Source organism: Macaca nemestrina, chromosome 10 (genome assembly GCF_043159975.1).
Source record: "Macaca nemestrina isolate mMacNem1 chromosome 10, mMacNem.hap1, whole genome shotgun sequence".
In the NCBI taxonomy this organism is placed as follows: Eukaryota; Metazoa; Chordata; class Mammalia; order Primates; family Cercopithecidae; genus Macaca; species Macaca nemestrina.
In genome coordinates this window covers 121301340-121313935 of record NC_092134.1, presented here as the reverse complement: position 1 = coordinate 121313935, position 12596 = coordinate 121301340, and the positions used below count along the sequence as shown (strand labels likewise).

The window sequence follows — 12596 nt, the reverse complement described above, 5'->3', positions numbered from 1 at the left end:
GAGTTGGAGGAATGGAGTGGCACATTGTGCTACAGAGATGTCGGAGGAGACAGCTTCCAAAAACTCATCACACATCTTTTCCCAGCATTGAGGACCAAAGTTGGATGAGAAAAGCCCCAGTGACTATTTCCTTTTTATGTGTCATCTCTTATACTGTTTATTCATCACTTATCCCAACTCCCTTTCCACCCTGAGAATATTCCTCTCATGCTGGGTTTGCCTCCCAGGGTGCCTCCCAGGATGACTAAATAGAAAGAAAAAAATACTTCCAACAATGGAGCTATGATGCCTGCTTTTAGAATTCTTTTCACATCCTGTGTTATAAATCATTCCAATGCAATCAACCATATTAACTGAAACCAGGACTTTTGTACAATCAACTTTTTAAGAACTTAAAATTAATATCAGGACTATTATGAGTATTTTGGAGTAGGGAGTACAATATATCTGACTGCATTTACCTAGAATAAGAAGTGGAAATAGTGAAATAGTTAGGTTTTTGTTTTTATTGTTTTATTTTTGTTTGTTGTTTTTTTTGGGGGGTAGAGAAATCATATCTCTGGGCTATCTTCATTTATAAAGGAACTACTAGCCTAGTTCATGTAGGGGACAAACACTCACATGCACAACATACATTCCTTTGCACACACAATCTTTCTCAATAACAATGTTATACCAACAATAATGATAATGTTGGTGATATATAATACTCGTGAAACATATATTTTGGGCCAAGCACTCTACCAAGGCTTTTTATGGTTATGATCTTATTTAATCATCAATTATACTATCCAGTCGCTATTACTATTAATCCCTTTTTAGAGATGAGACAACGAGAGCTAAAATAAAATGGGCCAGGCATGGTGGCTCACGCCTATAATCCCAACACTTTGGGAGGCCAAGGCAGGCAGATCACGAAGTCAGGAGTTTAAGGCCAGCCAGGCCAACGTGGTAAAACCCTGTCTCTACCAAAAATACAAAAATTAGCTGGGCATGGTGGTGCATGGCTGTAATCCTAGCTTCTTGGGAGGCTGAGGCAGGATAATTGCTTTCACCTAGGAGGCGGAGGTTGCTGTGAGCCGAGATCACACCACTGCACTCCAGCCTGGGACACAGAGCAAGACTCCATCTCAAGAAAGAAGAAAAAAGAAAAGAAAAATGAAAAGAAAAGGAGAGGAGAGGAGAGGAGAGAAAAGGAAAGGAGAAAGAATGAATTTATTTTTTAAATAAAAAAAAATCTATGCAGATCTGAAATTTGAACACAAGCAGTCTAACTTCAGGTCTTACATCTTTAAAGACCCCATGTATTACCTCATATAATAAATATTTGATATTGATGAATGAAAAAATCTTCCTCTTATTTCCCAACGTTTTAAAACTCTGTTTTCCAACTTCCCACATACACAACCTTACAAATTATATATATGATGAAAATATGTACTTCTACATATGTATGTAGCTTCCCAAAGGCCAATTCGTAAACCAAGCTTAGCTTTCTATCTCTTGTTCCAGGAATGTTATTGAATAACTTTAACATAGCAATTTTAACTGAAAGAAAATATTGAGTTTAAAATACTGTGGAGCTCTCTTAACAGACATAATTAGGATCAATAGCTGGTCTGGGAATTTTAAAAAGTTTTTAAAGCAGAGAATCATAAAACTATGACATAAATTTTCATAATTCTAGTAATATATTTTAACTTAATACATAGAGTATGCAGGTTTTTGCACATCTTTGATGAAGAGCCAAGAATGTTTCTCTCAAGTATGTGTCCACTGAAGTGACTGGAGTTTCAGGTTGCCGTTCTTACTTACACCATACCCATATTTCCTTGTACTTGCTTGCCAGTTTCAGTTTCTTTATAGTGGAAACAATTTAGGAACCTGGAAGCATTCTGAGTTGAAAAGCCTTTAGGTGTGTCGTGATTTTCTTTTTGAATCTTTATAGTTGTATCTCCCCTACCTAAATCAAGGGAAATCCATTCTTAGGCTCTCATCCTTATGAAGTCTATTTATGAAGTCTGTGTAAAGCTACCTAACTTCATTTTCAAGGAAACAACTCCATTTTTAGGCAGGTGTCATTTCTTTGTAGATATTTTGTTAGCCTATGTAATTAACAGTGACAAATACAACAGGCCTAAAGAGATTTGGGAAGAAAGGAAACTGACACTAGGCAAATGCGTAACTTACCTGTTGGGAGAAGCATATGGAAATTCCACCAAATAGCCTATTCCTTGTGAGCACTCAGTGTACGCTAAGCAATTTACCATAAGAAGGAAATAGCATCAGTGACTCGATAACAATTTATAAGATAGAGCTTGTGAAATATTAGCAATTAATACAATAAGGACTTTTCTAAGGCTACATAATAATTTAAAAATCTTTTTTAAAAATGTAAAATGCTTTAGGATGCCAAGATGTAATTTTAAAATCTTTTTCTTTTTTCTTATTTGATGGGTGTGTGTGTGTGTGTGTGTGTGTATATATACACTATGTAGAGAAATGAATTACTTGCACAACTGGGAGGGACCTTCAAGAGATCCAGCCCAGTTCTCTGATTTCAGAGGAAAAGAGCCTGAGTGCTCTATTGGATACAGTATTGCCTCTAGGAAACCTGTGGGTTTGGTTTTAGAAATCATCGTAAAACTTAAAATAGTTTTAAGTGGCCTAATTTGAAGTATATAGCATTTCTCTACTAGGTTATCTAGATAATTTCTCAATTCTAATGTTTCAGCATTTGTAACCTATCTTTAAGTTTCATGTAGACTTATGGAGAGAGGCTTTTGGTGCTGCTTCTAATTCTTTTCCTCCAGTTACAATAAATTAATCTCCAAAGCAAGTGACACGCCAAATTGTTCACTGAATCAGAAGACTGAAGAATTATTGCATTTTTTGTCTGTGGGCAGGGACATATTCAGCCTATTTAATTAAGTTATCAATTTAATCTGTGATTTAAAATATATAGGAAGCAGAGCCATAATTTGACTATATTGGTGCTACCTCAGAGCAAATTTATCAAGAATTGGATGCATTATCTTCATCTACACCCCAAGCTAGATCATCTCCCTAATCATTTTAAAGAATTAATTTCTGTTTACCCTACCATTTCTCCAGTCTTTTTCTGATTTTTCCCTTGGGCACCTTTACTTTCTTTAAATAAAATGGTGTGTTTCTGCTTTTTTTTTGGTTTGTTTTCATTTACCCTTTTCACACAATTGTTTCCTAAGCATTCTTAGATTTTTTCTTTTAGAAATTTTCCAGTTCTCAATATTTTGACATGAACTCAAACACAGCACCACAGCAAATAATCTGATATCTTACTTAATGATATATAATTTTATTTTACATTCTGTTAGTAACTTGATTACATAGACTTGTTAGAATTTTTTATAGTTTGCAATTTACAACATTTTAGAAACTTAGATGCCTTTTATAGCATGCAAAAAAAAGATGCCTTTTGACCTCCACGCATACTTGAAGATTTTCCTTTTATAATATCAGAACTGCAATGTCAAGGTTTTACCCACTAGTAATAAAAATTAAAACAAATTGGCGCGGTGTCTCACACCTGTAATCCCAGGACTTTGGAAGGCCCAGGTGGGCGGATCACTTGAGGTTGGGAGTTCAAGACCAGCCTGACCAACATGGAGAAGCCCTGTCTCTACTAAAAATATAAAATTAGCCGGGCATGGTGGCATATGCCTGTAATCCTAGCTACTTGGGAGGCTGAGACAAGAGAATCACTTGAACCCGGGAGGTGGAGGTTACAGTGAGCTGAGATCATGTCATTGCACTCCAGCCTGGGAGATGAGCGAAACTCCATCTGAAAAAAAAAAAAAAAAATTAAAACAAATTTTCTGTAATTGATAGGCACATGTCTAAAAGTATGTAAAATATTGATTACACTTGTTGTATTTTAAACTTCTTATCTATAGCATCAAACTTTCTGGGCCTTTGGTTAATGATGAGTGAAATAACTTGGAACCCCTCTAGATTATGATATACCAAGACCATTAACAACTGTGATAGTCTAAAGCCAGGATGAGGTAGGACATCCTGGAAATGGGAAGGTAGACTGGATGAAGATAAAAGAGGAAAAGGAAGTTGTTTAAAAACTGAGTAGTCAGCCAGGCACAGTGGCTAACACCTTTAATTTCAGCACTTTGGGAGGCCAAGGTGGGAGGATTGCTTGAACCCAGGAGTTCAAGACCAGCCTAGACAAAATAGCGAAACTCCATCTGTACCAAAAACACAAAAAATTAGGCATGGTGGTTTGAGCCTCTAGTTGTAGCTGCAAGGAAGGCTGAGGTGGGAGGATTACTTGAGCCCAGGAGGCTGAGGTTGCAGTGAGCCGAGATCGTGCCCAGTGTACTTCAAACTAGGTGACAGAGTGAGACTCCATCTCAAAAAAAAAAAAAAAAAAAAAAACCTTGAAAAATGGTGAATTTACCAAAAGTATCAGTTATTTTTGGCTTAATATGTAAAACTGCACTTTCCTCCACTGTTTATGACACTGAAATTCCACATTTTCTATTTAAAGGTGGCAATCCAAATTTGGTTGCCATTTAAATACTGTCTAGGGAAACACACTTACATTTTCTTAAATGTTAAATATAGATATTTCTATTACAAGGAGAGTCTGTGAAGTAGAATGTTTTATATTGCTTGGTAACTTTTTTTTTAAAAGGAAAAGATTTGTTTGATCATCTGCACCATAACAAGATTCAACTGCGGTTTTGTGCTTAGTGTGGCTCGTACTGCACTGAAAGATGGTTTCAGATTGTTAGTCTTAAGACTTTTCTTTAAACTGACTTTTATATAAACATAACATTTAGTATTTATTATCGGTATCTAAAATCTCACCAGTTAAATAAAATATTTCTGAGTACCATTGGTATACCTCAATATTTAATTATATTATTTTTTCAAAGTTAATAGGCACGGAAATACCCTCTGTGTGAATCATGCAATTTTTTCTTACTTTGTATGTGATTTAAAAAACACTACCAAAACCCAAAACCCCTCTCCCTTAAAATTCCTTAATAGGGACATCTTAGACATACCCATCCTTTATAGCTTACCTGCTATTTATTGAAACAGCAGCCAGTCCATCTTTCTATCTTTCACCATTTCATATGTGGTTAGCCTTGGCAGGTTTGCTGCAAACAAATCTGATTGTTGGTTTTAAATTGCATGCCTCATTGAAGCCTTTAGTTATTTGAGCAAAAAAGTGGTAATAACTTCTTATGTGTGATGTATCTGTTGACTGTAACATAATTTTATTCTAGAATCATGAAAACAGTAAAGCGAGGACCTGACTTAATGACACTGAGGAGATTTTTTTTTTTTCCAATAGTAGAAGTGTTCACTTCAGTTTCTTAGCCAATTTCAATACAGATAATTTATCTCTTGGCTTGAATGTTGCTTTTGTTTTCCCTTAATTAAAGACCTTTGCTTTTGCAAAAGCTGTAGCATAGTAGCATCAAAATACATAATGTGCTTATTTTCTAAATTCTTATATAACTGTGACATTGACTTATAAAGATGAGTTTTCAGTTTCTATTTTAAAGTTACTTTTTAAATTTTTACTACTTTTTTCTGTATATACAAGACATACATCTATTACTTTAAAGAAAAAATAAAATGTATTATAAAAGACACACAATTTGATAGTTATAAAAAGACTTGTGTTCTTCCCAATATTTTATTTAAAACATGTAATTCTCATGAACATGTTCTACTTTTTCTTCAGACTTACAGATTTTATGTACTGAGAACATTTTAAGAGAACTTTTTAGTTATTACTAGAGAATGAACTTAATTTCACTGTCAAAACATTTATGTCTTGAAAACAAAGTTTGACTTAAAATTTCAAATTTGTATGGAAACAGTGCAGTGAATTATTTATTGGAACAACATGGCCAAAAATAAACATTACTATTTCAGAGGACCACACTGGATGAGATTTTCAGAAGCATAATGATTAGAGATGCACTTTAAAATACTTATTTCTAAAAGGGATGTTAGGTCAGTAGCATTTTTACAAACATTAAAAAATTGAATAATGATATTATTTCTATTTGCAGATGACATGATCTTTATATGTAGAAAACCACAACGATTCCACACACACACAAAATTTGTTAGAGCTAACAAATGAATTCAGCAAAGTTACAGGATTAAAAATCAACAGATAAAAATCAATAACATTTTTTATATACAAATAAGTACCTAGCTGAAAAAGAATTTAAAAACCACTCCCATTTACAATAGCATAAAAAATACTTAGGGATAAATTTAACCATGGAGGTGAAAGATTTGTACACTGAAAATTGTAAAACATTGGTGAAAAAAATTGAAGACACAAATATATAGAAAAATATTCCATTACTCGATCAGAAGTATTGTTAAAATATTTATACTACCCAAAGAAATACAGAAATTTAATGCAATAACTATCAACATCCCAGTGGCATCTTCACGAAATAGAAAAATATAATCGTAAAATTTGTATGAAACCACAAAAAAAACCCCAAATAGCCAAAGCAGTACTGAGGGGAAAATGGTAGAAGGCATTACACTTTCTGATTTAAAACTATATTACAAATCTATAGTAATCAAAATAGTATGCTACTAGCCTAACAACAGAAACCTACACCAATAGAACAGAATAGAGAGCCCAGAAGTAAATTCAAACATACATGCTCAAGTAATTTTACACAAGAGTGCTAGGAGGAGACAGGTGGAAAGAGTAATCTCTTCGAAAAAGGTGCTGAGACAGTTGGATTTCTACATGCAAAAGAATGAAATCGTATGTTTATCTTACACCACACACAAAAATCAACTCAAAATAGGTAAAGACCAAAATGTAACACCTGAAACCATGAAACTTCTAGAAGAGAACATAGGGGGAAAGCTCTTGGACCTTGACCTTGGCAGTGATTTTTTGGATAACACACCAAAATCCCAGGCCAAAAGAGATAAAATAAGTACATGGGACCACATCAAACTAAAAAGCTTCTGCACAGGAACAGAAACAATCAACAAAATGAAAAGGCAACTGATAGACTGGGAAAAAATATGTGCAAAGCATATATCTGATAAGGAATTAATATCCAAACTTTATAAATAACTCTTATAAAACAATAGGGAGAAAACAACCTGATTAAAAAGTGGGCAAAGGACATGAACAGACATTTCTCCAAAGAAGACATGAAAGTGGCCGACATATATGTATGGAAAAGTGTTTAACATCACTAAGCATCAGGAAATGGAAATTAAAACCACTGTAAGATATCACTTCACTCCTCTTATCAAAAAGACAAGATATAACAAATGTTGGCAAGAGTGTGGAGAAAAGGGAACTCTAGAACACTGCTGTTAGAAATGTAGATGGGTATAGCCGTTATGGAAAATAGTATAACGGTTCTTAAGAAAATTGAAAATAGAACTATATGATCCAAATAAGATAAAATCACCACCTCATAAAGATATCTGCACCCTCATGTCCATTGCATTATTCACAATAGCCAAGATATGGAAACACCATAAGCATCCGTCCCTGAATGAATGGATGAAGAAAACGTGGTATGTCTATAGGCACACACATGTATATACATACAATGGGATATCATTCACCCTTTAAAAAGGAAGGAGATCCTGCCATTTGCCATAGCATAGATGGACCTAAAGGACATTATGCTAAGTAAGATGAACCAGACACAGAAAAATATTACATGATCTCACTTACATGTAGAATCTTAATTTTTTAAAAAAAGGTCAAATATTCAGAGAGAGAGAATAAAACAGTGGTTACCGTGGGCAGAGTCAGGGGAAGGGGCAGGAAATGGGGAGATGTAGGACAAAGGATATGAAGTAGCAGATGTATAGGATGAGTAAGTCTAGGGAATCTAATGTACATGAGGACTACAGTTAACAAAATTGTATTGTATTACAGATTCTTTTTAATAAGGAGATTTCAGCTGCTCTTGTCACAAAAATACTATGTGAGATGCTGGGTATGTTAATCGGTCTCGCTATAGTAACCATTGGACTATCTGTACACATCACATACCATCATGTTGTAAGCCTCAAGGTTACACAATACAAGTTATTTTTAAGATAAGGAAAGTAAAATTCTCCTTTTAGCTCAGAAAAATAAAATTAACCCGCAGGCACAAATATGACATATGCATGACTATATATCCTAAAATTATTAATATTTCACTTAAATTTTCATAATGGTTCATAAGAGATATTTATGCCTGTGATCAGAGAACATGGGCACTATTATTAAATTATGCATTAAGTAATTACAGACATATTTAAGCACATAAAATTAAGATTTTCTGGGTTTTTTTTGTTGTTGTTGTTTTGTTTGTTTTTTTTTTTTTTTTTTTTTTTCCCACCATGCTGGTTCAACTCTTGAGCTGTGGAATCAAGCTATTTTTGATTGCAGCCTGATATTTCCACTTTCAACCTGTCTGATTTTGGCAAATTATTTGTGTCTAATGAAAGTGAAAGTAATTATAGTACCTATTAATACTTTGTAGACTTGTGGGTAATAAATATCAACTTTACCATTATTATTATAGTTATTGTAATTTTAGCAGTAAAAGACATAACTTTTCTGTATGAGAATTTTACAGAGTCATTTATTCATTACTTATAGGTATTGCAAGACTAGATATCTTTATGGATGTTAGGTGTTATAATTATGATACTTTTCTAATTACAAGAATAATATATATTCACTTTTTCTACAACATACTTTTCCACCCACTGAACAATATTTTCTAGACAATAATTTATGAATCTACCCACATCTTTTAAACAAAGATATACAAGTTTATAATACAGATATAATGACAATTTTAAAAGATCAATTATCTACTTATATGCATCTTGGGGTTACATTCTTTGGTTGTCGTTGCCAGAGCACTGCTATACCCGTTGTGTTATTGTTTTTATATGTTTAGATATTTGTAGAAGTATTTCTTTTGACCAGATGTGTATGTTGTTTTGCTGGATCATAGGATACATACATTTAAGCTACAAATTGATAGGCTTAGCAAAGTTTCCTGCCAAATATTTTGGATTGTTTTTCTTCACTACTCATTTATGCAAACCGTTACTAATGCTTGGTGTTACAAATCTTTTACTGTTTTGCCAATTTTGTAAGTGAAAGTTGTTTTTATTATATTGATTTGCAGTTTAATTATAGGGGACATAAGAGGCTTTTTATATATATTGGTTATTTACATTTCGTTTGAATTGTCTATTCACTTCCTTTTTCAACTTTATCCTTTATTGATTTTAGAAGCTCTATATTTGGATATGTTTTATCTTCTCTGTGTGGCAAACATTTTCTCACAGGCCATTTCTTCCTTTGCTTATGGTATATTTTCTTATGTAGAACTTTATATCTTCATTTAGTCAGATACATTAGGAATATCTTTGGCAGTTTATGAATTCATATTATTTTTAAATGTTGTAATTTCAAGATTATAAAATAATCCCTCATATTTTCTTTTAATCGTACAACTTTATACTTCTGTTTTTTTCTCTCTTTGGAGTTTATTTTATGTATTTATATGTATTTTCCTGGCCTCTGTGTTTTGTGCTCTTTGTTTCTGCTGTGAGGACAGAGTAATGACTCTGCTCTGATAGGCAGTTTGGCAGAATATGACAGATGTGCCACAGAATCCCAGAACTGAAATTTCTGTTCTTACCAACAACAAGAGAGACAGATTGTGAACTAGCACACAAATGGAGTTTTTTTACGTGTCTATCTCTAATAACATTCGTTGAATAACTACCATTAGCAAAAATATTCATTGAATAAACACCAGGTTCAAGTGTCACATTAAAATATTATAAAAAATAACATTTTATGGTATATTAATGTTGCTTTTGGAGTGAAATTCCTAAAGAACATACAGGTAAAATGTTGAGCTCTTCGTAAGGAGTGATATGAAGTTTTTTCCCCCCAGATCTCTGAAACTTTTTGCCTTTTAAAAGTAGTGTTCATCTTTTTAATTTCTTCAAATATGCTTGATCCCTCCCCGAGTTCTAGCATTAAAAAATGTGCCGCAAATGCAAAAAAGGATGACTGCTAGGGCATATTTTAGTAGAATTTGAAATAGGTGATGTGAATTTTACTGTACTGAAATCCTAAAGAACCATCCCATTCATTTCTTAGTGAAAAAGTTCAAATTAATGCTTTGTGCCTTCCGATTCAGACCTTTTCTTACCTGATCTTGTCTTGGTTTGTGTTCCAGTCTTCAGGAACCAGTATTACTGTGGACATCGCCGTCATGGGCGAGGCCCACGGCCTCATTACCGACCTCCTGGCAGACCCTTCTCTTCCACCAAACGTGTGCACATCCTTGAGAGCCGTGAGCAACTTGCTCAGCACACAGCTCACCTTCCAGGCCATTCACAAGCCCAGAGTGAATCCCGTCACTTCGCTCAGTGAAAACTATACCTGTTCGGACTCTGAAGAGAGCTCTGAAAAAGACAAGCTTGCTATTCCAAAGGTAGGTAGTAATGACCTACTCCTTAAAGGGTTAAACTATTTTTTTTTTAGTTGTCTTCTAGGCCTCCTTCCTGTCACCTCAACTCCATCTGCAGATTAATATCAATGACTCAGGCAAAATGTGTTGATCATGGTGACAAAAGTAATAAATATTTAAACATAAAGACTTCTGTCCTTATACTTGATAGTTTTCTATACATAGAAAATTTATCTTTTTATGTTACCTCTTTTATTTAATCTTTCATGTTACATGCAAGAAGTTTTTTCTTCTATATGCCAGATGCTTTTCTAAGGTGATAAGGATATTGCAACAACAACAACAAAACAAAAAAGACAGAAATCCTTGCTCCTTTTTAGTGCAGATTCTGTTTAAAATTCATTGACTCCTAAAACTGAAGGTTCTTTACTCTTCGATTTTCTTGAATGATATACTTCAAAATGCCCTCATGACTTTCCAATACACAATCAGTTTTGAACCCAGAACAGTTTTAGTCAATTATAGATTATTTAAAGTGAAATATGTCCTTAGTGATTTCTATAAACATATATTTTATATGTAAAAGGAAGAAATTACACAAATTTATTCTTTTGACATATATGGTATGAGTTTTACAAAAGTCAATTATAAGAGGATCCTCACCCATTAAGATCTCAATATTAATTAAAAATAAGGCATATTAAAGACAAGAAAATCAGAGTGTCAGTGGTCTCTGGTATATTCAGCACAGTTACTTATTTAGTAGACAGTCAGCTATCCCTTGGAGCTGGTGGTCAGTCAGTAACACCTGTACTTCTGCTGTTGTGCGTCTCTTCTCTCAGGAATGTGATCTTCATAACTTTGTCAATAACATATTTACATAGTTTCCTTCCAATATGCAATTCCCTTATAAAGATATACCTAAGTATAATATGACAGTAAGGAAATGGAGAGAGAGATTAACTGGTTCCTTCAGGTCTCAAAATAGACCTGAGGTCAAAGACAGATTTAAGGCAAGAAACCTGGTATTTAAGAGTGTTTGACTTTTTCTCTTCCAACTGAATTACCTTCTAAGATGCACATTCAGATGTTTAAGAGACACTGGAAACTATTTAATGTCGGAGCTATTCTTAAATCCCAAGTTGACATATAATTCATTTCTCAAAATTTTTTACCTTCTTCGGAAGAGCAGAATGTCTTTGTGAACTATGCCTGTGTGGTAGGTTTATTAGGAGTGATTAGCCACAAACAAAAGTGGGTTGTGGTTCTGTCTATTATGACTGTTGCTGAAGTTATAGAAAAAAGACCTTCAGTTTAACTTTTTTTTTTTTTTTTTTTTTTTTAAATTTTTAGATGGAGTCTCACTCTGTTGCTCAGACTAGAGTGCAGTGGCACGATTTTGGCTCACTGCAAGTTGGCCAGGCTGGTCTCAAACTCCTGACCTCAAGTGATCCACCCACCTCGGCCTCCCAAAGTAGCTGAGGTTTACATGGGATTACAGGCATGAGCCACCGCACCCCCTAGTTTAACTTTTAAGGTCAAGACTCACTTTAGAGGGTTGGTGCTCATCCTAGTGATCCCAGACTCTTGTCTCAGTGCAGATGACGCTACATGTCCTGTTTAGGATATGGTGGGAGAAGAAATAAGAAGGGGAACAGCAGGTTGGCCAGCAGGGTCTCCTATTAAGAGGAGTTGACACTGATGACATTACCCATATCTCTGATGTCTAAGTTACATTAATCATAAGAGAAATGGTGCATTTTGTGAAAGACTTACATTCTTACACTGAGCTCCTTTTGTTTGTAAATGAAGATAATAAAGTCAATAATACTTGGGGGTATAGACTGTGGTGCAAGGTGATATAAATTAATTCATGCTCCCAAGCAAGTGACCTTTGAGGAAAAACTTCTCATAATAACTAATATGTGTGTATAGGTTTATAAATCCTGTTGAATAAATATAACTATAAAATTATCCCAGAGGTAATTGACTCACTCCTATAATCACATATTTGTATAAGCATTGAAATAGAGACCCTAAAAGATTATTTATTTATTTATTTATTTATTTATTATTTTTGTT

At 34.0% G+C, this 12596-nt stretch overlaps 1 protein-coding gene across 4 annotated transcripts in view; it reads left to right on the top strand.

The window, feature by feature from the left end:
- The window catches only part of LOC105481259 (phosphodiesterase 3A), a 312844-nt gene that overhangs the window by 239051 nt on the left and 61197 nt on the right, over nucleotides 1-12596 (top strand). For all 4 annotated transcript variants that reach the window (XM_011740744.3, XM_071072102.1, XM_071072100.1 and 1 more), the window contains exon 3: nucleotides 10281-10538. In XM_011740744.3, coding sequence (XP_011739046.3) covers nucleotides 10281-10538 — 258 coding nt within the window. The remainder of the gene's footprint in view (nucleotides 1-10280; nucleotides 10539-12596) is intronic.